At 48.6% G+C, this 25276-nt stretch overlaps 2 protein-coding genes across 2 annotated transcripts in view; one reads left to right on the top strand and one right to left on the bottom strand.

Annotated features, from left to right (window-relative positions):
• Positions 1–25276, bottom strand: part of LOC147096623 (carboxy-terminal kinesin 2-like) — a 116728-nt gene that overhangs the window by 54403 nt on the left and 37049 nt on the right. The window lies entirely within an intron of this gene.
• Positions 1–25276, top strand: part of LOC147096624 (protein jagged-1-like) — a gene marked incomplete at its 5' end in the record, with an annotated part of 46331 nt that overhangs the window by 7793 nt on the left and 13262 nt on the right. Inside the window, 2 exons of the mRNA XM_085973165.1 lie at positions 9201–9446; positions 18057–18117. Of these exons, the coding sequence (XP_085829291.1) occupies positions 9201–9446; positions 18057–18117 (307 nt within the window). The remainder of the gene's footprint in view (positions 1–9200; positions 9447–18056; positions 18118–25276) is intronic.

The following is a 25276-nucleotide window of genomic DNA, read 5'->3' as shown; positions in this document are numbered from 1 at the left end:
CCGTAGTTCTCTCTCTGCTCCGACAAAATTAGTGCCATTATCAGAACGCATAATGGACACCTGTCCTCTTCTACAGACAAAGCGCCGCAGGGCGTTAATACAGGAATCAGTGTCAAGCGTGTGTGCCACCTCAATATGAACTGCTCTGATGGTCAAACAAGTGAAAAGCACACCATATCTCTTGTAAAGCGAGGACGGAGCCTTGTCCTCAAAAGGCCCGAAATAGTCCACCCCTACATTTGTAAATGGGGGCTTGTCTGGTAACAAACGGTCTTCAGGCAGGTCTGCCATTTTCTGCTCCCCAGCTCTAGCGTGTAACCGTCTGCAAACAATGCATTCAGAGAGTATTTTTCTTATTACAGAATTAGCTCCTGGAATCCAGTATCTTTGTCTTAGCTTCGCAAGCACGTGGTTCCTCCCACTGTGTCCAATACACTGGTGTATATGCTGAAGAATGAGAGTAGCAACCCGGAGGTCCTTAGAAAGGATAGCAGGATGCTTGGCCTCCTCTGGCATAGCAGATTTGTTTAGTCGCCCTCCCACCCTCAGTACTCCATCTTGGAGTGTAGGGTCCAGCTTGTAGATATGACTACCTTTCTTGATTGGAGTATTTCGCTGTAGAGCTTTGATTTCTTCTGGATATCTTTGTCTCTGACTGAAGCAAACTATCTCCATCTCAGCCTTGGCCAAATCCTCCACGGTCAGTGAATTCTTACCCAATGTGGTCTTGTTCTGGTGCATATACTGCTGTCGAAGCATTCTCTGCTTATCAGGGTTACTTTCAGACTGACTGATAGTGGCTCGATACTTTTTTCTCTTAACGCTCAGGTGTAGCAGCAACTCTTTCAGCTTTAGAAACCATGCAACTGCTTTCCTCAACTGGTGCCATCCTGAGAAATGGTTAACAAGCTTGTTCACTGTGTCAAAGTTCTCTTTCGTAGTTATGAGATTTGCTGTGACTGATCTCTTGACTTCGACTCGTCTTCAGCAATCTGACTTGGTATATCTGGTCTTTCTGGCCATGATCTCTCTGTTTCCAGCAGATAACTTGGGCCTTGTATCCAAGTTTCGCTCCTCATGAAGTTTTCAGCCTTCAATCCCCGTGAGGCTTGATCTGCTGGGTTTAATGAGGTGTTTACATACCTCCACTGAGATGGTTGTGTAGCTTCTCTAATGGATGAGATTCTGTTTGCTACGAAGGTCTTGAAGCGTATCTTCTCATTCTCTATATACTTCAGCACTGTCGTGCTATCCGTCCAGAAGACAGATTCTTCTAGTGGGAACTGTAACTCTTTCCGCATCACCTTGTCAACTTTAACTGCAACAACCGCTGCCGTCAACTCCAGTCTCGGGATGGTGACCTGCTTCAGTGGAGCCACCCTGGATTTCCCCATGAGGAAGGAACAATGTTTCTGGCCCTGTTGATTTGTCAGCAAGAGGTAAGTAGCCGTGCCATAGCCGTCCTCACTGGCGTCCGAGAAATGATGTAGTTGAGCTGTCTTTGTAACTCCAAAACTCACAGGCTTGATGCATCTGCTGACGTTGAAGCTAGAAAGTTGTTGCAAATCTGTCAACCATCTGAGCCATCTCTGAGCTTGACCTTCTGGGATATCTTCATCCCAGCCTCTCTTGTCTCTACACAGCTCTCGTAGGATCAGCTTCACCGGCAGAATGAGTGGTGCCAGGAATCCAAGAGGGTTGTAGATGGAACTGACCACGGAGAGAATCCCTCGTCTTGTGGATGGTCTTTCGTTCATCATTATTCTGAAGTTGAACGTGTCTGACTCAATGCACCATTGTACACCAAGAGCTCTCTCGATAGGAAGGACATCGTGGCTCAGGTCTAGATCTTTGACTTCAGTGGCTCTTTCCTTTTCTGGGATAGAAGCTAGAACTGCTCTGCTGTTGCTTATCCACTTAGATGGAATCCTCCATTCGAACACAGAGTTCTAAGGTCTCTTGACAGTGCAATAGCATCGTCTTCTGTTGACACGGACTTCAGACAGTCATCGACGTAAAAGTTTCTGAAGATTGTCTCCACAGCCTCTGATGGTGCCTTGCCTTTGCCATCTTCTGCAGTCTTTCTGAGAGCGTAGCTTGCACAGCTGGGAGATGATGTGGCTCCGAACAAGTGTACGGCCATTCTACGTTCCACCATAGCTCGACTAACGTCGCCATCTGGCCACCAAAGGAAACGCAGAAGATCAGCATCTTTATCAGGGACTCTGACTGACTTGGTAGAACATTGATTCTATATCTGACATCATGGCAACGAGCTCTTGTCTAAACCTCGTCAAGACACCAATGAGGGTATTAGTAAGATCAGGACCTTGAAGCAGCTGGTCGTTCAGTGAAGTTCCTCTAAATGAAGCGGTGCAGTCAAACACTACACGGATCTTTTTCTTCTTTGGGTGATACACACCGTGATGAGGAATGTACCAGACCCTTCCATCTTCTCTGTTCAACTGTTCCTCGGGCACTTTTACAGCATAGCCTTTCGCTATGATGTTTCTCATGAAGCCTTTGTAGTCTTTGTGAAAGTCGGGGTTCTTGTTCAGCTTTCTCTTTAGACTGATGGCGCGCTGCTCTGCTATGCAGCGATTGTTTGGCATCTTCGCGGTCTGTCTTCTCAGCGGCAAACCAATGTGATAGTGGCCATCAATGAACTGTGTAGACCTTGTCATCAAATCCATGAACTGATTGTCTTCTTGTGACATCTCTGTCTTTTCCTCACAGCTGCGTTCTGAGAAGGCTGCGTTTGAACTGCTGTATCAACAGCTCTTCAATGCTTGCGATAGAGATACAATTAACTGTGACATTTTGTCGTTCCTCCTTGTTCGACTTGTTGCCATCATCTCTCCTTACCGGTCCATTGACTACCCATCCAAGGGCTGTCCTGACGGCGTAGGGTCCGTCATCCTTGCTGTTTATCACCTGCCATGGCTCCATAGTTTTGTAGGCATTGGTTCCAATTAATAGGCCAATTTCTGCTTCAATGTATGGGAGACGCACCTTTCCCAGGTAAGGCCATCTCTCCACATCCTTCTGCAGGGCTAAGTTCCCTATTTTAACAGGAATCTCCCTCTGTGTGAAAACATTAGGCAGGTCTATGAAGTCCTTCTCTTCAAGTCCACACACTTCTAAGTCTGACAGGATGTAACTTTGCACTGACTTCTCATGACCCATGGTGCGTAATAGGATTTCTGTTCTTCTGCCTCTAACGTTCAGCTGTCGCATGAGTGTTTCTGTACAGAACGTTGCTGAACTACCTGGATCCATGAAGGCGTAAGTCTCCACAAACTTCTCACTCCTCTTAGACTTGATCTTTACAGGTACGATGGCAAGAATACAATCACTGTCACCGGCCCCAGTGAATCCACAAGTCTCTTGTTCTAGTGACACCAGAGCACTTGAAACAACCTTCTCGTCTTTGTTGTTTTCTTCACTCTTCTTAGAGACTTGTTCTTCTTTATGGATATGCAGCAGACTGGAATGTTTCCGAGTGCACTCTCTGCATGTTGTTCTTTGCTTACAGTTTCTACTCAGGTGCCCCTGAGAAAGACATCCAAAACATAGGCCATTGTACTTCAGAAATTCAATTCTGTCTTTATGTGGCTGTGCTTTGATGTCACTGCAGAAATCCAATGTGTGATTCTTCTGGCAGAATAAACATGGCTTCTGGAAGGCATTAGCAGGCGTCACTGTGCTGCTCCTTTTGGGAGATGAGTTCTGAGACTTCTTCTCCAGCTTGAGTGACGATAGTTGCAAAGCTGCTTCCCTTGGAACCACCTTTCCTGAGAGTCTTTGATTCAGCAGGCTTGGCTTTCACTCTTCCATCAGTAGTTGGGCTGACATCTGGATATTTCCGAACAGTGGGTCCATAGCAACTTTAGCCTGTTTGTCTATGAAATTCACTAAGTCTGCAAACCTGGCTCTACCTTTCCGTCTCTCCATTATCTCAAAGGCTGTTCCTCTCCATTGTTCTCTCATCCTGTAAGGAAGCTTAGAGATGATGATTCTCATAGTCGTAGGATTGTCCATCTCTTCCATGAATTCAACATCCTCCATGGTGTTGCGACATCCTATGAGAAAAAGAACATATGTGTTCAATCCCTCCCCATCCTCCGATCTGATCTGTGGCCGCTTAATAGCCTTTTCAATATATGCAGTGGCTATCTTCAGCTCGTTGCCATAGTGCTCCTGAAGCAACTTCCTGGCTTCTATGTATCCCCGGTCCGGTCTCATGTGTTCACAGCTTCTGACCAGGTCTTGTGGTTTACCACTGGTGTACTGTTCCAGGTAGTACAACTTATCACTGCTGATCTCTGTTTTGGAGTCAGTGGCTTGTTCGAAGGATCTGATGAAGTGCTTATACTTGAGTGGGTCGCCTTGGAACACTGGTACGTCTCTTTGAGGGAGTTGAAACAGATTCTGTTGTTTTACAAGCATCTCTGTAATTTCGTTCTGACGCTGCATCACTCGGTATAGGCTTCTCTCTGTGTCTTCAGGCCTCTGGTGGTCATCAGCAGGGTCTAGTCTAGACCGTCTGACGTCTGGGGCAGCAGCACGTGCTCCTGTTAGTGGAGAGGCCTCTCTTCCACGCTGTAATGCCAGGAGATGGTCTTCAGACTCTCTTTTAACTCTTGAAGGTGCCCTGGATCCAACTCTGTGTGACACCATTGACTGGCAGTAGTCGTTCATGCCATCCTGTGAGCCTTCATAATCTTCAAACACTCTCAACTTGGCACTTGAGACCGCAATAGCTGTTTTTAGCTCCAGCTGTTCTTTCTTAGCCTTCAGCTGGGCCTGCAGTTGGGCCACTTGGGTCTGCAGTTGGGCCTGTTTGGCCTGCAGTTGGGCCTGTTGCAAAGCTGATTCCCGTTCAAGAGCTTGCTTCTCCACTAAAGATGCTGCGCACGCCATCAACGCTGCCCGTTCAACCTCTTCTCTCATGCGCTGCGACGAGCATGTGGTAGAAGCGACTGACCTGTGTCCAGTAACGGAGCTACCTTCTTTTCGATTTTTGCTCAGTCTGGCTGAAATCTCTGAAATGCTATCATCTGGTCCGACTTCATCATCATCTTTATCTTTCTCTGCTGTATCAGCATCTTGACGAATCTTCAACATCCACTGTTCTGTGGCCTTGACATAGTCCTTAATGTTAGATGATTTAAGATCAAACCAGTTGTGCTGATCAGCGTTTCCCTCATCTTCAGACAAAAGTGCTAATACATCTTCATTGAGTACAGTAAATTCTTCATACAACTTGGAGAAATCATAATGCATTATTGTGGTAAACCACTAATCTGCCTGTACAGAACATGTCTGGGCATGCCTCAGCTGGCTCCGCCCCTGGCTCCACCCCTAAGCCCAGGTATAAAGGTGATTGACCTCCAGTCCCCCTGGCTTTAAGGATCGGTCTACCAGCAGAGGCATGCTCGTATTCTTTTGTTAATAAAAGCCTACTTGTTATAAGTTTAACTCTTAGTCTTCTGGAGTTATTGATGGCGCATCAATTATGTCTTCAACTTTCTCAATATTAGCATTATCTTCCATGAGACAATCAATTACCTTCATTTTTCCAGTTATCTGAGCTAATTTAGCCCTCCTTGCACCTATGCTTCTATGTAACTTCTCTTCCATTGCCTTTTGGGGTGAGCTTTACTTCCCTCTTTTGGCCAACAATCCTTTCTACAGCCAGGGGAAGCCCCTCACGGCTCCATGAGGCGGCGGCCATTTTAACCGCAGCTCTTATCTAGCTTCTGAATAGAATGAACAAGGCAAGTAACAGTCACTGTACCTTTGCTTTCTTATATTGCCGTCTGGCTCCGTGACCATTCCTGTATATACGTTCGCCGACAATTCCGTCCTTTCCTTCATAGGGAGCTAGTTTTTGACTAATGTAGTGGCGCTCTGTAGTTTTCAATATGCAGCCACTGAGCTTTAGCTTTGAGGCTTTTAGCAACGAGTAGACGCGTGTCAAAATAAAACGTTCCAAAACGTAACTTTGTCTTTTAACTGTTTACTGTAATACATTTCAAACAGGATTTCAAAGTAAAACACGTTTAAACACGGTCAAAAACTGTATTGCTCCACAGCCATCAAAGCTTCTACCTTTCCGAGCCTCGTGGTGCTTGAACTGTAAAAATGGCTGGATATATCATGTGACAAGCTTAAGGACTATACCATTGGAGCAAGGATAAAGGGGGTCTCTCAGACTATACTATTGGAACAAGAAAAGAGGGGGTTTCTCAATACAATAAGTCAGTCAGGTAAATTAACTATTATACTAGAATATGCATCAATAATAAACAAATGTACATACATACTGTACCATAATATTTAACCAATATTTTAAGGTATTTTCTTTCTTCTTTACACTTTCTTAAACTTTCATGACTCTTACAGGTGGCGCCCCCAACTTACCGTCGGACGCTATGTCCACTGGGGTCAGGGGGGCCTACCTGCGGCCGGGGTGGCGCTAGTTAAAGAGGAGATGGCGGGCGGCCATGTCTGTTGCCCGTGAAGCCCCCCCGCGGGGTGCCGGCTGCTCTCAGTGAGTGCCAGGCTCGTTTGCCGGCATCCCGATCCCTGGTGGCCCAGCTGGGCATCAGGACATGCTGTGCTAGGCCCCTCCCCTTTACTAAGGGGAGGATGGCCTGCAGTACCGCGGCGCGATGTGCCGCACGCATGGCGCTGCGGCGAGGCGCAACCTGGGAAAATCGGCCGTGGGTGCACTAACTTTTTGGGGGCATTTACCCCTAAATTTATTTCTTGAATCTGCATTCAAATCCAGCCCAGAAAGTCTCCTGGCTGCAAAATGCTCTTGGATTAATTGCAACCCAGTTTTTTGGTGACGTGGGCAAAGTACGTTATTATCTGGAGCTTATTCACCAAATTAGCAATCTCACTGAGAGGCCACGGGGGTTAAATTTGATAGCCACTGAAAATGGGCGTGGAAATTGTGCTGCGTGATTAACCCGCACCCGTTGCTTCTGATGCAGGCAGCGCGTAAACTTTGTGCTGCCTGCTAATTAAAATGATTGGAGCGTTGAGGCAGCGCTAAATGTGTTGCGTGGCTGAGCGTCTCAGCAGGGGACCCAAGTTCGTGCGAGGCTAGCACCACTTAAAGCTAGCCTGCACCACTTAAAGCTAGCCTGCACTACTTAAAGCCAGCCTGCACCTCTTAAAGGTTAGGTGCATTCTGGCTGGAGCAGGTGCTAGAAGGGGAAAAGAGCCTGACCTGCAAGAACACTGACTAATGGTGTAACTGGGCAGATTTCATTTTGCAACTGAGTCAGCACCCATAGTGCCCAAACAACAGGTGCTATGGAGCCGCATTTAGCAGCCCACAAGACTCTGTGGTGCAGTAGGAGGCGCTTTTGCAGTTGAGGGCGATTTATTCAGCATCTAGGAACATAGACGGGGTTGGTGCCAGAGGACTGGAGAATTGCAAATGTTACACCATTGTTCAAAAATGGGTGTAAAGATAAACCCAGCAACTACAGGCCAGTCAGTTTGACTTCGGTAGTGGGGAAGCTTTTAGAAACAGTAATCAGGGACAAAATTAACAGTCACTTGGACAAGTGTGGATTAATTAAGGAAAGCCAGCACAGATTTGTTAAAGGTACATCATCTTTAACTAACTTGATTGAGCTCTTTGATGAGGTAACTGAGGGTTGATAAGGGTAACGCAGTTGATTTGTGTACATGGATTTACAAAAGGCGTTCGACAAAGTGTCACATAATAGGCTTGCCAGCAAAGTTGAAGCCCGTGGAATAAAGGACAGCGGCAGCATGGATACGGAATTGGCTAAGTGATAGGAAACAGAGACTAGTGTTGAACAGTTGTTTTTCGGACTGGAGGAAGGTATACAGTGGTGTTCCCCAGGGGTCGGTTCTAGGACCACTGCTTTTCTTGATGTATATTCATCACTTGGACGTTGGTGTACAGGGCACAATTGCAAAATTTGCAGATGACTTGGAAGTATAGTGAACAGTGAGGAGGAGAGTGATAGACTTCAGGAAGACATAGACAGGCTGGTAAAATAGGCAGACATGTGGCAGATGAAATTTAATGCAGAAAAGTGTGAAGTGATACATTTTGGTAGAAAGAATGAGGAAAGGCAGTATAAACTAAAGGGTACAATCCTAAAGGGGGTGCATGAACAGAGACCTGGGGGTATATGTGCACAAATCGTTGAAGGTGGCAGGGCAGGTTGAGAAAGCAGTTAAAAAGGCTTATGGGATCCTGGGCTTAGAGGTATAGAGTACAAAAGTATGGAAATCATGATGAAGCTGTATAAAACACTGGTTCGGCCCCAACTGGAGTATTGTGTCCAATTCTAGGCACCACACTTTAGGAAGGAGGTGAAGGCCTTAGAGAGGGTGCAGAAAAGATTTATGAGGATGATTCCAGGAATGAGGGTCTTCAGTTACGTGGATAGACTGGAGAAGCTCGGGTGGTTCTTCTTGGAGCAGAGAAGATTGAGAAGAGATTTGATGAGGTGTTCAAAATCATGAGGGGTCTGGACTGAGTAGATAGAAATTGTTCCCATTGGCAGAAGGGCTGAGAACCAGAGGATACAGATTTAAGGTGATTGGCAAAAGAGCCAAAGGCGACATGAGGAAAAATGTTTTAACACAGCGAGTGGTTAAGATCAGGAATGCACTGCCTGAAAGGGTGGTGGAGGCAGATTCGATCACGGCTTTCAAAAGGGAGTTGGATAAGTATCTGAAGGAAAGAAATTTGCAGGGCTACGGGGAAAGGGCGGGGGAGTGGGACTAGCTGAAGTGCTCTTGCAGAGAGCCAGCACGGGCTCAATGGGCCGAATGGCTACAGCACGGAAGGTGGCCATTCTATGATTCTATAGGAATTGCTGGACGAAAAGATGAACGTCCATCGACGTCTCCTTCTACCATCCTGGTAGTCGTAAATCCAATGATAATGGCGTTGCTGACCAATCACAGCAATCAATCTCATCAATGAGTCTACAAAAGACCCAGACATGAGATGAGGAAAACCCCCAGTGGTGGAGAGCTTATTCATATACTGTATCTCCAAATATTATCATCTGATTCGTTTTGCACCTGACTTGTGAGTGATTGATGCGGAAAGTGTTCCATTCCCAACACTTCTTACCCCATCTTGTTGAGGTCTGTGTAGTTTTGCTGCTTATTTTACCCACCCTGTGTCGCAGGCAGCCAGCAGTTGATTGAGAGGACCACTCACTCAGGGATGCTCAACCCCGGGGACCAATGGCAACACCATGGCCGAATCGCGCACATTGACTACAACATCCGCGTCCGGTGCGATGAGAATTACTACGGCGTGAGCTGCAACAAGCTGTGCCGACCCCGCGATGACTTCTTTGGCCACTACACTTGCGATCCGATGGGAAACGAGGTCTGTGTGGAAGGTTGGATCGGCCCACAGTACTTAAAAGGTAGGAGTCTTTTGGGGACCGTCTTTAGCGCAATCCAAAGTTGGACGAGTCTGGTTTGGGGTGATCTAAAATCAATGGGCAGCAATTGAAACTGGGCATGTTCTGTCTATCCAGGTGGGAAATCACCATAACCGGGAGACTCATGGCAGTAACGTTATCAATCCAGAATGTTATTGCATTATATATATAATGAAGCACTTTGGAGCATCCTGAGGATGTGGAAAGTGCTCAAAATAACTGGAAGTTCTTTTGTTTGTGTAATTATTTTGGGTTCCCTGGGTATCTGGTTTGTTCAAACTGGCGTCGAAGCCAGGCCAGATTCGGCAGGGTTTATACCGGAACAGGGTTGGGCCGGGCGAGGCAATGTCATGCTGTTTACTCAGATTCACTCTGGGCATAATCTTAGTGCAGGTTTTGGATTGTATCCATTACTGAGACCTGCTTCTAGTAGTCCTATCAACTCTCCAGCAGCATGTGAATAGTGCGTGGACCATGACAGTACTTTCCAACATGGAGATGGAGATATCTCCCAGTGGCTATTGGGGCCTATAATTCAATGAGGGCTTTCAGTATCCGAGACATTACTGGTTTAACGATCACAAGTTACTGATGAGGCAAACCATTCTACCATCCAAAGTAAAAGACCTACATCCCTCCATCACCTTATCTAACTGACTCTTAAATATGTCTCTTTTTTGCCTCCTACCCTACCTCCCAGCATCAATCATTCTTTCTGTGACGAAGGTTCATTAACCGTTGACCCATCATCAGTTTTAGATTATGTCCCCTGTTCCACTATTCTGGTATAACTTGAATTAGGGCTCTTATTAAACTAATGGTTTAAGGGGTTGTATACTTCTCTAAGCCTGCCCTTTCAATCATCACCTTTCAAGAAAGAACTTGATTTTTATTTATACGTGATTTCTATAGCATTTTTCATGACCTCCGGACGTCCCAAAGTGCTTTACAGCCAATGAAGTACTTTTGAGGTATAGTCATTGATGTAATAAAACTCACTCCGCACTTGGTTTGAGCATAAAGCAAGGCTTTAATCAACGTGTTTCAGAACATGGAGGTCTAGTTGTACTTCACTAGTTCCTTGTCTTACAAAATGTCCCTGGACAAGCTGAGCCCACGCTCGAGTATTTATACTCCTTGGATGGCGCCACCAGCTGGCCATCCAGCGTTATTTCATGAGTAGTTTCTTGATGATGAGATTTATAACATTCTTCCTGCCTAAAAGATTTGGAAGTCCGACGACTTCCTCTTAACGGATTAGGCGGACCACGAATAGCCACAGTCTTTTAGATTTTTGTTTATGGCTAGAAGGCACGTCTCCCCGGACCGTGTCTTGGTCCCTGGGCCGCTTGATCCGTACCGGTGGATCAACAGGGCCCGTGTTGCTCTGATCGACCCAAGGGAGGCTGGGGAGATCTTGACTCCGGGTGCGGGTCCCCACAGGCGCAGAACTAGCTTCATCCTGTTAGCCGAGGATTGACCGCCGTCCTGGCCTCAGGTGGCCATCCCACGGCGAGCGCTCAGCTCCCCGAGTGGATCTGGTGGGGCAGCCGGCAGATCTCTCAATGTCCCAGGTAGGGCGTCATCTTTGAGGGAGTGCAGAGTGTTGGCATCATCCCCATGGGTCCCTCTATCAGTTGGGTCCGTGGAACCGGCTGGACAGGGAGCCAGGTCCCAGAGCAAAACGGTGGACTCCCGGCCATCAGGGTACTGCACGTGCGCATACATGGGATTGACGTCCGTGAGTTCTACCTCGTCGACGAGAGGATCGTATTTAGACGATCGGACGAATCTTCGGAGCAGCACGGGGCCGGGAGCTGCCAACCATGACGGTAGAGACATCCCATGGGTGGAGCGAAGCTGGAAGCTGAAGAATCGCTCGTGAGGTGTGACATTGGTGGATGTAGAAAGGAGAGACCTGATGGAATGCAACACGTCAGGGAGCATAGTTTCCCACTGCTGGTCTGGTAGGTTGTGTGACCTCAGCACAAGATGAACAGTGTTCCAAATGATAGCGTTGTATCTCTCAACCTGTCTGTTACCGATGGGATGGTACGGTGTCGTTTTACTTGTGGCAATTCCCTGTTGTGGGAGAGAACTTTTGAGTTCGCTTGACATGAAGGAGGGACCCCGATCAGAGTGGATGGAATTGGCCGTACTGCAAAGGGAAAAGACTTGATCAAGGCATTTGATCACTGTGGAAGTAAGCATATTGGGACAGGGGAAAGCAAAGGGAAAGCGTGAATATTCGTCCACCATAGTCAGTAAGTAGGTGTTTCGCATTGAGGAAGGCAATGGCCCTTTAAAGTCAATGCTGAGTCGCTGCATAGCGTGTATGAGTGAGCCATCCGATGGACGGAAGAATTGCGGTTTTAATTCCGCACAAATTCTACAGGAGGAGCATGTTCTTTTCACATTTTCTGTAGAAAATGGGAGATTTTTAGATCGCACAAAGTGCAACCTATGGGTAACGCCAGGATGGCATAAGTCAATATGAAGATCTGCAAGAGTCGAAGTTGACATAGAAGAGCAGAATGCCCGTGTGAGTGTATCCGGGGCCACATTCTCTTTGCCGGGTCGATAATGTATGGTGTATCCAAAGGCAGCCAATTCCATTCTCCAGAGTTGTATTTTGTTATTCTTGATCTTAGTGCGTTTCCGGTTATCCAGCATAAAGGCCACGGAGCGCTGATCGGTTATAAGTGTGAAATGGCGACGAGTGAGAAAATGACTCCATTTACGTACAGCCTCGATGATGGCCGTAGCCTCCTTCTCGACAGGAGGATAATGGAGCTCGCTACCCTGCAAAGTTCTGGACAGAAATGCAACGGGTCGACCACCTTGATTCAAGGTAGCAGAGATCGCCACATCCGATGCATCGCACTCGACCACGAAAGGAAGATTTTCATCAGTGGAACGAAGCGTGGCTTTTTCCAGTTGTCGCTTGAGGAGGTTGAAAGCTGAAACAGCCGTTGCCTCCAATGGAAATGACTTCGCGTGAAGCAGGGGCTGGATCTTGTCGGAGAAGTGGGGTATCCATTTCGCATAATAGGCGAACATGCCGAGTGCCCGACGAAGAGAGCCGAGATTCGTAGGGGGAGGGAGCTCCTGAAGCGGACGAAGTCGCTCCGGATCCGGTTTGATGACACCGTTGCCCACCCAATAGCCAAGGATGTTGACTGATGGTACTGATTTCACAGATTTGGACTCATTTAAGGTTAAGTTGCGACGACGGAGAACGTCAAAAAATTTCTGGAGATTGGCATCATGCTCCTTCTGGTCATGACCAGCAATGGTGATATTATCCAGATATGAAAAAGTGTCCGTTAAGTTCTCCTGTTTGACTAGGCTATCCATTGCCCATTGAAAGACGGCCACCCCATTGGTGACCCCAAATGGAAGGCGACAAAACTGGTAAAGCCGACCATTGGCCTCAAAGGCCGTATACTTTTTGTCGGTGTCCTTTAACGGTACCTGATGATATGCGCTCTTTAAATCAAAGGTTGAAAATACCTTGTAGTTAGCAAGGTTATTGACCATGTCATCGATGCGTGGTAGTGGGTAGGCATCCAGGTCGGTATACTGGTTAATAGTTTGCGAGTAATCGATGCAAAGATGTTTCTTGTGTTGCTTCAGAGGATTTTTGACAACGACGACTTGAGCCCGCCAAGAAGATGAACATGGCTCAATGATACCATCAGCTAGAAGGCGAGAGATTTCTGCCTCGATAAAGGATCGATCATCTTGGCTGAAACATCGTGATTTAGTGACTATGGGCTTACATCGGGGGAAAGATTGGCAAACAAGGAGGGCTCGTCGAGCAAAGCTGCCGAAAGCGCACAAAACGGTACTTTGGAAATAGTAAGCTCCGGCTTTGACCCTCCAAACTCGAAATTGAGTCTTTTGTGTTGTTTCTGGAAATCCTTTCCCAGGAGCACATTACTGCATAGGTTCTTGAGCACCCCGAGCCGGGTGGAGAAATAAGTGCGGCCATTGAGAATAAGGTCGACAAGACAAAAGCCGGAAGAATTGGTGGTCAGTGTCGTCGGAGCCATTGCAATTTCCCTGTCCGAGGGGTAAATACGCAGTTTTAACTTACTGACAGCCCGCTCACTAATGAAGCTGTCAGAGCTGCATGAGTCGATTAGTGCACTCAAAATGTGTCCATTTACCGAAACCTTCGTGGCTGCATGGGACAGACTTTGGGGAAAAACAGCTGTGAGGGGAGGAGGGGCAGTTTTAGCCTTGACAGCTGTAACCTTAGTAGTGGCTCTTGGGGGAGGAGCAGTTTTATAGATAGCTGCAAAACTAACAGGAGCTCTCGACCGGTATACCTTAGAAAAGTGGCCTTTCTTACTAACAGCGGCTCTTGACTGGCATACCTTAGGAAAAGTGTCCTTTCTTGCTGCAATGATTGCAGGTTGTGTTATGAGCAAAACAAAATTTCCTATAATGGAACGCACCTCCACAGAAGAAACACTTCCTTCCAGATTGCCAAGATGCCGCTAGGGCAGGGTCGTCATCAGTGTAGGTTTCTAGGGTAGGGTTGTCATCAGCCAGGTTGGAGTCGTCATCCGTGCGGGCTTCCACCCGAGGCCTATCGTAGCAGTCACTAAAAGTGATAGCAGCAGCCCGTGCACGTGGTGAAAGATAGGTATCTGCATTCCTCTTTGCTAAGTCCAGAGAACATGCCTGGTCATAGGCAGCCTGTAACTTGAGGGTTTTATTCTCCAACAGACACTGACGTATGAAGGGAGACGCAATCCCATTAATAAAGGAATCACGAATTAACTCCTCCTGGTACTGCTCAGCTATAACAGCTTTAAGATTACAATCCTTGCTGAGCCTGCGAAGTTTCTGAAGGAATTCGTCACGTGATTCCCTGGGTTGTTGTCGAGTTGTGGCCAGTAGATGCCGAGCAAAAATTTCATTTGGGGACTTGACATATAGCTGCTGTAGTATTTGGATAGCGGCGTCATAGTCTACACAGTCTTTGATATAATCAAACACATGAGGGGATACATAATTAGCAAGCATTCGTAACTTGTTAGGAACATTCTCACCACACTCCTCAAGGAAGTTGCTAAAGGTACGATACAACTGCTAAGGTATGGAAATACTGGTAAGTGAATTCGGGTCCAGGTCGAGACGGGCGGGTCTGAGTAGTTTCTCCATGATGGATCGATTACTTGTCCGAGTTCCTTTCTACGGTTCGAGTCGTAGCTGGCTATTCCCGAAATCACCCAAAGCGTGGAGTCGATATCCAGTTGATTAAATTGACGTAATAAAACTCACTACACACTTGGTTTGAGCATAAAGCAAGGCTTTAATCAACTTGTTTCAGAACATGGAGGTCTAGTTGTACTTCACTAGTTCCTGTCTTACAAAATGTCCCTGAAAAGCTGAGCCCACGCCCGAGTATTTATACTCCTTGGACGGCGCCACCAGCTGGCCGTCCAGCGTTATTTCATGAGTAGTTTCTTGATGATGAGATTTATAACAGTCATTATTGTATAGTCATTATTGTAATGTAGGAAGTGTGGCAACCAATTTGTGCACAGCAAGCTCCCACAAACAGTAATGTGATAATGACCAGATAATCTGTTTTAGTTATGTTGGTTGAGGGATAAATACTGGCCAGGATACTGGGAAAACTCCCCTGTTCTTCAAATAGTGCCTTGAGATCTTTTATATCAAATCAAATCAACTTTTATTGTCATTGTTAGTGCACAAGTGCAGTACAACGAAATGTAGGCTTGCGGCTCCCGAGAGTGTACAATTTGGATTAGGACACTTAAACATTTCAACATACATTTGTACATATATATTAGCATAAATATGACCATAATAAAGTGCATCGGCAGATGTGCAGGCTTTAGAGTTTATTTGTGGAGTTCAGTAGGATGACAGCCCTGGGAAAGAAGCTGTTCCTAAATCTGGTCGTACGGGTGCGAATGCATCTGTAGCGTCTCCCAGATGGTAGGAGGGCGAACAGACTGTGGCTGGGGTGGGTAGGGTCTTTGATGATGGACCGTGCCCTCCGTAGGCAGAGTTTCTGATATATATGTTCTATGGTCGATAGCCGGGTGCCGGTAATGCGTTGGGCAGTTTTGACTACCCGCTGCAGGGCTTTCCGGTCATGGGAGCTACAGCTGAGAGTAGATGGGACCTCGGTTTAATGTCTCATCCAAAAGATGGCATCTCCGACAGTGCAGCACTCCCTCCCTACTGCACTGCAGTGTCAGCTTGGATTATGTATAATAATCTAAAATGAAAGTATTGTATAAAATAAGGACTGAAAGTATGAATTTAAAATGGAGACGGAATTACATCTGCACACACTGATCCAATAACCACCCCCACATTACCTGAAGATTACAGCTGGTCTCCTCTCTGTGCAGGTCAGGTGATCAACTACTGCCAAACCAAAAGGGAAAACGGGTTAAGGTTTTTTGATGTAGACCTTTTGCCAGGAATACTGCCTGGCTGTCTACACTCTGAGTGGTAGAAACCTGCTCCGAACCATATTTCAAGTACAAGTTAATGCCTCTTGTACACAACTGACAACTGAAAATCTCACGCTGGAGATTTGTCCAGTGATGGCTCTGAGTAGAAGTCTGAGGAAATCAATACCAATCCTTGCTGCTTGCCTTCGTGCAGTGATGTGTAGAGACGATTGCTGATTGATTGTTAGTTGCCTTGGGGATAAGAACCTCCAGATCTAATAATAACATTCCACAAAGGACAACATTCTTGTATGGAGCTTTTTGTTTTAGGAAGGAAAGTAAATACATTTTAATTGAATGTAGGTGTCGGGACAATCTGAAGGTTTCCTCAGGCGTGATGGCTTTGATGTGAACTTTAGCTCCGTAGTAGCATTCTCATCCAAGTCAGAAGATGATGGATTGAAATCCCACTCTAGGATTTCATCATATAATCTAGGCTGACACTTTGGGCTGGATTTTACTCACCGAGTTGCGTTGGGGGCGGTACTGCTGCCTTCTGGGTTCTAGTCCCGCCCCCAGCGACGTCCGACCCACAGACGCTATTTTCCCCTGATTGGCCTTGTTAAGTCCACCCTGCGGGCTTGCCGGCCAATAAAGGGAAAGCCAGTGTCAGATGACGTCAGTTGATGACGCTTCATCTGCCGGCTTTCTTAAAGGCACATGAACCATAAATTTTTGACATGATTTGACAGCATTGAGGTGCTGTCAAACACTGACAATCACTGTACACAGGTGAGCCCTTGCACTCAGGCTCTCCAGTGACTCTCTCCTTCGGATGAAACAGATGGCAGCTGCAGGTGAGGGTACAGAAGCAATCTGTCACTTCTCCCAATGAGCTGAGGCCACACAAACACTTCAAAGCTTGTCACCTACAGAAAAATATAAACACATTAAAAATGACTTTCACAACATTTCCTTACCTCTGATACTCACCAGTGTCCCACTGCATCCTTCACACCACTTCTGCAGCTGTCATCTGTACACCAACAGTACAACAGTCCCACAGCACGCCTCACTTACCCAGGTGGGGTTCCCCGACGTCGGGAAGCCCGCAGCAGAAGTCTAAAAATTGAAAAAAGCCTCTTAACTGCCTGTTAACAGGCGGTTAAATGGCTATAATCCTCTTCCCGCCGCTAGAAGTCGGGTCCCTGTGCAAATCGGGGACATGACTCCCGGAAAGATTGGTTGAAGGTGGGTTGGGAGCGGGTTCGGGACCCGCTCCCATTCTTTTTGACTTTCCCAGCAATCCTGCCTCCAAACCTGCCTCCCCAGGGACGGTAAAATCCAGCCCAACATTGCAGTACTGAGGGAGCGCTGCACTGTCTGAGGGACAGTACTGAGGGAGCGCTGTCTTTTGAATGAGGTATTAAACCCAGGTCTTGTCTGCCCCCTCAGGTGAATGTAAAAGATCCCATGTCACCTGGTTGTTCACTCAACCAACACCACCACAAATAGATTAATAGGTCATTCATCTCTGGCATTGCTGTGTGCAAATTTGCTGCTGCACCTACCCATCTAATGATGTAATTTGTTATTCATCGTATATGAAGCGCTTTGGGACATTTGAGAGATGTATTAAGTGTTCGTTCACCTGTTTGTCTTTCCTTCCTGGTGAATAAGCGAGAGGCAGGAGTGTAACTCACACTCTGGTTAATAGATTATCTGCTGGTGCTGAAATTGTACAGGCCTCTTCCTGGACAAGGGAGGGGAGGCCCCTTCAATGGATGATCTTGGGCTAGTAGCTGAACAGGACTTAATATGAGCTGATCAAGAATTGAGCCAAAGTTGAAGTGCCCTCCATGTGGCAGCTTGATTTGTATCAGCAGGATTGAAGTGTAGAGCTTGCTGTGTGTGGGACTATTCTGAGCACAGACCATGCATCCCAACACTCTGGTGTAGTATTCCTCAGCAGCCCTTGAGCAACAAGCTAGTTGGGATAGTGACCCTTTACAAAATCAATTATAGCTGGTGCTGATGTGAGGTGTAGGGAATGCTGGACTAGAGTAAGGCTGGGAATACACTCGCAGCCAGCCACTATTCTATGGTTATTGCGATCTGATCACTAACCTTGATTCCTTTTTTTTAGCGGTGTGTAAACAAGGTTGCCATGGGACCCGAGGCTATTGTGAAGAACCTGGACAATGCAAGTAAGGAACTTCTTTCAATATTCATCTTTTTGCCATTATTCTCACGCTTGCTAAAGCTGAGAGTCACAGACAAGTCTCTGATTTGCTCTCCTGAAGGTGCTGAAGTGCTGGGTTACAGGTTACACCAGCACGAGCCGGCTTCCAGAGCCTCAACCCAGGTCACCTGTGACTTTATATTACATAGAATGCACAGCACAGAAACCGGCCATTCAGCCCAACTGGTCTATGATGGCATTTAGACATAGAAGATAGGAGCAGGAGTAGGCCATTCGGCCCTTCGAGCCTGCTCCGCCATTCAATGAGATCATGGCTGATCATCCAAATTCAGTACCCTGTCCCTGCCTTCTCCCCATATCCCTTGATCCCTTTAGCCTCAAGAAATATATCCAATTCTTTCTTGAATATATTTAATGAACTGGCCTCCACCGCCCTCTGTGGCAGAGAATTCCACAGGTTCACCACTCTCTGGGTGAAGAAATTTATGCTCCACATGAGCCTCCTCCCACCCTACTTCATCTCGCCCTATCTGCATATCTTTCTATTCCTTTCTCCTTCATGCACTTATCTAGTTTCCCCTTAAATGCAAAATTAAAAATATATTCCGCTAAAAGGAAAGAACAAACTAAACACTAATGAGACTCCATGGATGAATAAAGACATAAGGAAACAATTGAGGGTAAGGAAAGAGGCATACATTAAGTATATAGACAGCAGAGGAGTGCATGATCACAGAAATCACAGAAACCCCACAGTGCAGATAGAGGCCATTTCGGCCCATCGAGCCTGCACCGACACATATCCCACCCGATCCCCGTAACCCCTACACCAACACATATCCCACCCTATCCCCGTAACCCCACGTATGTAATCCCCCTAACACTAAGGGTCAATTTTTGGGAATAGGGCCATTAAGGGATGGACAGGACAATACCACAGGTAACGATAGGGAGATGGAAGAAATATTAAATCATTATTTCGCTTTGGCATTTACCAGGGAGATAGATCAGGTGGACATGGCATTGGATTATGAGATGAGTAATGAGATAAGTGCATTAAAAAATTTTTTTTTAAAGTGGGTATCTTCTATCTATCTATATCTATATATAAAAGGATACATCTGTCTGTCATTCCGTCTGTCTGTCTGTATTGAATTAACTCGAAAGTTATAGCGCGTACCTACACGTGTGTTACGTCGAAAGAAAGCTGACGATTCCAGAACCGTCCTAAGCGTATTTACGTTTCGGCCGGACAAAAATTGCGCCCGCGGTATCCAAAAAACATTCAACATTCCGCTCATTAGCATTGAGTGACGTCGAGGTCGACCAATCGTAAGGCGGGTTCCTGGCGCGTGCGGGCGGGCACTCCTACGGTTGAGTGACGGGACGATTGACCAATCCTACACTTCGGTGACCTAACGGTCCACCAATCGGTGTGTGGGCAGGCCTTATCGTTCTGAACCGAGGTGAGTCACCGCCATCTTGATTCCAAACTTTTCCTTTCTTTTTCCCGCTTTCTGCGTGTTTCTTTTCAAATCTACATTTCCAGCAAAAAAAAAGTTGCTTTTAAAAGACAAATTGTTTTTTAAAAAAGTTAATTAATTTGTAAATCTTTTGTCTAACCTCTATATAATTTTCCTACCTTTCACCGTTTTTCCAGGCCTCAAAGCCTGGGCGTCTGTTGACCAGCCACACCCGAGCTAGGCGCCTCCCGTCACGATCTTTGTGAAGGCTGGAGGGGGCGGACCTTAGCCGAGTGTCGCCACCGCCGCCATCTTAGTAAAGGCGGGCGGGGCGGGAGTCAGCGTCCACGTCATCTTCTGCCCGGAGCGCGACTTGAGTCCGGCCGGGCCTCACGCGGTAGGTTGCGCGGCGGCGTCTCTCTGGTCTTGAAGCCGGCTCGGGCGGGGACATCGGGAGATCGCGGGGGCGGGACATAGGGCGATCCGGGGGCGGGAGATCGGGGGGCGGGACATCGGGGGACGGGAGATCGGGGGGCGGGACATCGGGAGATCGGGGACATCGGGAGATCGGGGGGCGGGACATCGGGAGATCGGGGGGGCGGGACATCGGGAGATCGGGGGGCGGGACATCGGGAGATCGCGGGGCGGGACATCGGGAGATCGCGGGGCGGGACATCGGGAGATCGCGGGGCGGGACATCGGGAGATCGCGGGGCGGGACATCGGGAGATCGCGGGGCGGGACATCGGGAGATCGCGGGGCGGGACATCGGGAGATCGCGGGGCGGGACAGCGGGAGATCGCGGGGCGGGACATCGGGAGATCGCGGGGCGGGACATCGGGAGATCGCGGGGCGGGACATCGGGAGATCGCGGGGCGGGACATCGGGAGATCGCGGGGCGGGACATCGGGAGATCGCGGGGCGGGACATCGGGAGATCGCGGGGCGGGACATCGGGAGATCGCGGGGCGGGACATCGGGAGATCGCGGGGCGGGACATCGGGAGATCGCGGGGCGGGACATCGGGAGATCGCGGGGCGGGACATCGGGAGATCGCGGGGCGGGACATCGGGAGATCGCGGGGCGGGACATCGGGAGATCGCGGGGCGGGACATCGGGAGATCGCGGGGCGGGACATCGGGAGATCGCGGGGCGGGACATCGGGAGATCGCGGGGCGGGACATCGGGAGATCGCGGGGCGGGACATCGGGAGATCGCGGGGCGGGACATCGGGAGATCGCGGGGCGGGACATCGGGAGATCGCGGGGCGGGACATCGGGAGATCGCGGGGCGGGACATCGGGAGATCGCGGGGCGGGACATCGGGAGATCGCGGGGCGGGACATCGGGAGATCGCGGGGCGGGACATCGGGAGATCGCGGGGCGGGACATCGGGAGATCGCGGGGCGGGACATCGGGAGATCGCGGGGCGGGACATCGGGAGATCGCGGGGCGGGACATCGGGAGATCGCGGGGCGGGACATCGGGAGATCGCGGGGCGGGACATCGGGAGATCGCGGGGCGGGACATCGGGAGATCGCGGGGCGGGACATCGGGAGATCGCGGGACATCGGGAGATCGCGGGGCGGGACATCGGGGGGCGGGACATCGGGGGGCGGGACATCGGGGGCGGGACATCGGGGGACGGGAGATCGGGGGGCGGGACATCGGGGGACGGGAGATCGGGGGGCGGGACATCGGGAGATCGGGGGGATGAGAGATCGGGGGGATGGGAGATCGGGGGGATGGGAGATCGCGGGGCGGGACATCGGGCGATCGCGGGGCGGGACATCGGGCGATCGCGGGGAGGGACATCGGGAGATCGCGGGGAGGGACATCGGGAGATCGCGGGGCGGGACATCGGGAGATCGCGGGGCGGGACATCGGGAGATCGCGGGGCGGGACATCGGGAGATCGCGGGGCGGGACATCGGGAGATCGCGGGGCGGGACATCGGGAGATCGCGGGGCGGGACATCGGGAGATCGCGGGGCGGGAGATCGCGGGGCGGGACATCGGGAGATCGCGGGGCGGGACATCGGGAGATCGCGGGGCGGGACATCGGGAGATCGCGGGGCGGGACATCGGGAGATCGCGGGGCGGGACATCGGGAGATCGCGGGGCGGGACATCGGGAGATCGCGGGGCGGGACATCGGGAGATCGCGGGGCGGGACATCGGGAGATCGCGGGGCGGGACATCGGGAGATCGCGGGGCGGGACATCGGGAGATCGCGGGGCGGGAGATCGCGGGGCGGGACATCGGGAGATCGCGGGGCGGGACATCGGGGGGGACTCCTCCCCTCCCTCCCCCCCTCCTCTCCCTCCCTCCCTCCCCCCCTCCCCTTCCTCCCTCCCCCCCTCCCCTTCCTCCCTCCCCCCCTCCCCTTCCTCCCTCCCCCCCTCCCCTTCCTCCCTCCCCCCCTCCCCTTCCTCCCTCCCCCCCTCCCCTTCCTCCCTCCCCCCCTCCCCTTCCTCCCTCCCCCCCTCCCCTTCCTCCTCCCCCTCTCCCTCCCCCCCTCTCTCCCCCCCCCCCCCCCCCCCCCACCCAGAGAGTGGTGAACCTGTGGAATTCTCTACCACAGAAGGCAGTTGAGGCCAATTCATTAGATATATTCAAGAAGGATCAAGGGATATGGGGAGAAAGCAGGGACAGGGTACTGAATTTGGATGATCAGCCATGATCTCATTAAATGGCGGAACAGGCTCGAGGGGCCGAATGGCCTACTCCTGCTCCTATCTTCTATAATAATGAATAGTCAACTTGGATTTCAAAAGGGAAAATCTTACTTGACCAACCTTATTGAATTTTTTGAAGAGGTAACAGAGAGTAGACAATGGTAATGCAATAGATGTAATTTATCTAGATTTTTCAAAAGGCCTTTGATAAGGTAGCCCATAATAAACTGATGAACAAGGTTAGAGAATGTGAAGTCAGGAGAGAAGTAGCAGAATGGATTGCTAGCTGGCTTCAAGACAGAAAGCAGAAAGTGGGAGTGAAGGGTAGCTATTCACAGTGGCAGAAGGTGAGTAGTGGTGTTCCACAAGGATCAGTGCTGGGACCACTGCTGTTTACCATTTACATTAACGATTTAGACTTTGGAATCAAAAACACAATTTCTAAATTTGCAGATGATACCAAATTGGGCGGGGGGGGGGGATAGTCAATACTGAGGAGGACTGCAACAAATTACAGGAGGACATTAATAAACTTGCAGAATGGGCAAATAATTGGCAAATTAAGTTCATCACAGACAAATGTGAGGTATTGCATTTTGGTAGGAAGAATAGGGAGGTCACATCACTTGGAGAGTGCAAGTCTAGGTAGGGTAGAGGAACAAAGGGATCTCAGAGTACAAATACACAAATCACTAAAGGTTGTGCCATAGGTTAGCAAGGCCATTAAAAATGTAAACCAATCACTAGGGTTTATTTCTAGAGGGATAGAATTGAAAAGAAGTGAATTTATGCTAAACCTGTATCGAACCTTGGTTAGATCTCACTTTGAGTACTGCATGCAGTTCTGGTCGCCATATTATAAAAAGGATATAGAGGCACTGGAGAGGGTGCAGAGAATATTTACAAGGATGATACCAGAAATGTGAGGATATACATATCAGGAAAGGAACGGGCTGAGTCTCTTTTCTCTTGAAAAAAAGAAGGCTGAGGGGTGACCTAATAGAGGTCTTTAAAATTGTGAAAGGTTTTGATGGAGTGGATACAGAGAGAATGGGCTGGATTTTACTCACCGAGATGCGTTGGGGGCAGGACTGCTGCCTTCCGGATTCTAGTCCTGCCCCCAGCAACATCTGATGCACAGATGCTATTTTCCCCTGATTAGCCTTGTTAAGCCCGCCCTGCGGGCTTGCTGGCCAATTAAGGGAATGCCGATGTCAGATGACGTCAGTTGATGACGCTTCATCTGCCGGTTTTCCTGAAGGCCATAAATTTTTGACAGATGATTTGACAGTGTTTGATAGCATTGAGGTGCTGTCAAACACTGACAATCACTGTACACAGGTGAGCCCTTGAACCCAGGCTCTCCAGTGACTCTCTCCTTAGGATGAAACAGATATCAGCTGCAGGTGAGGGTACAGAAGCAAATCTGTCACTTCTCCCACTGAGGTGAGGCCACACAAACACCTCCAAGCTCGTCACTTACAGAAAAATCTAAACACATTAAAAATGACTTTCCCAACATTTCCTTACCTCTGATACTTACCAGTGTCCCATTGCATCCTTCATACCACTTCTGCAGCTGTCATCTATACACCAACATAACAATAGACTCACAGCACGCCTCACCTACCCTGGCGGGGTTCCCCGATGTCGGGAAGCCCGCAGCAGAAGTCTCAAAATTGAAAAAAGCCTCTTAACTGCTTGTTAACAAGTAGTTAAGTGCCTAAAATCCAGTTCCCGCCGCTAGGAGTAGGGCCCCTGCGCAAATTGCGGACCCGACTCCCAGGAAGATTGGTTGGAGGCTGGTTGTGAGCGGGTTCGGGACCCGCTCCCATTCTTATTGACTTTCCTAGCAGTCTCGCCTCCAAACCTGCCTCCTCAGGGCTGGTAAAATCCAGCCCAATGTGTCCACTTGTGGGGAGAAGCATAACTAGAGGCATCAATATAAGATAGTCACCAAGAAAGCCATTAGGGAATTCAAAATAAACTTCTTTACCAAAGAGTGGTGAGAATGTGGAACTCGCTACCATAAGGAGTGGTTGAAGCAAATAGTATAGATGCATTTAAGGGGAGACTAGACAAACATATGAGGGAGAAGGGAATCGAGGGTTATGCTGATAGATTTAGATGAGGAAAGACGGGAGGAGGCTCGAGTGGAGCATAAACACCAGCATGGAATGGTTGGGCCGAATGGCCTGTTTCTGTGCCGTATATCCTGTGTAATGCATCTGTGCTATTCACCTCAGTCACTCCTTGTCATAGCGAGATCCACATTCTCACCACACTCTCTGGGTAAAGACATTTCTCCTGAATTCCTGATTGGATTTATTAGTGACGATCCTTAATTCATGGCCTCCAGTTTTGACTTCCCAACAAGTGGAACCATTTTCTCTACGTCTGCCCCATCAAACCCTTTTATAATTTTAAAGACCTCTATCAGGTAACCCCTCTTTTTGAGAGAAAAGAGCCCCAGTCTATTCAATATTTCGTGATAGGTATAACCTCTCAGTTCTGGTATCATTCTTGTAAATCTTTTTTCCACCTTCTCCAGTGCCTCTATATCCTTTTAATAATATGGAGATCAGAATTGTGCACAGTACTGAAAGTGTGGTCTAACCAAGGTTCCATACAAGTTTAACATAACTTCTCCACTTTTCAATTCTGTCCATCTAAAAATGAACCCCAGTGCTTTGTTTGCATTTTTATTGGCCTTGTTAACCATCATCGCTACTTTTAATGATTTGTATATCTGTACCCCTAGATCCCTTTGCTCCTCTACCCCATTCAGACTCTTATTTCCAAGGAGTATGTGGCCTCCTTATTTATCCTACCAAATTGCACCACCTCACATTTATCTATATTGAACTTAATTTGCCAATTACACGCCCCTTCTGCAAGTTTATTAATGTCTCTTGTATATTGTCGCAGTCCTCCTCTGTATTAACTACCCCTCCCAATTTCGTATCATCCGCAAATTTAGAAATTGTATTTCCGCATCTAGAGTCCAAATCGTTTATGTAAATGGTGA

Source organism: Somniosus microcephalus, chromosome 34 (assembly GCF_052327205.1).
Source record: "Somniosus microcephalus isolate GS21.2 chromosome 34, FLI_Smic_1.0, whole genome shotgun sequence".
Taxonomy (NCBI): Eukaryota; Metazoa; Chordata; class Chondrichthyes; order Squaliformes; family Somniosidae; genus Somniosus; species Somniosus microcephalus.
Note: the sequence above shows the minus strand (reverse complement) of the source record. Positions and strands in the feature narration are given on the sequence as shown.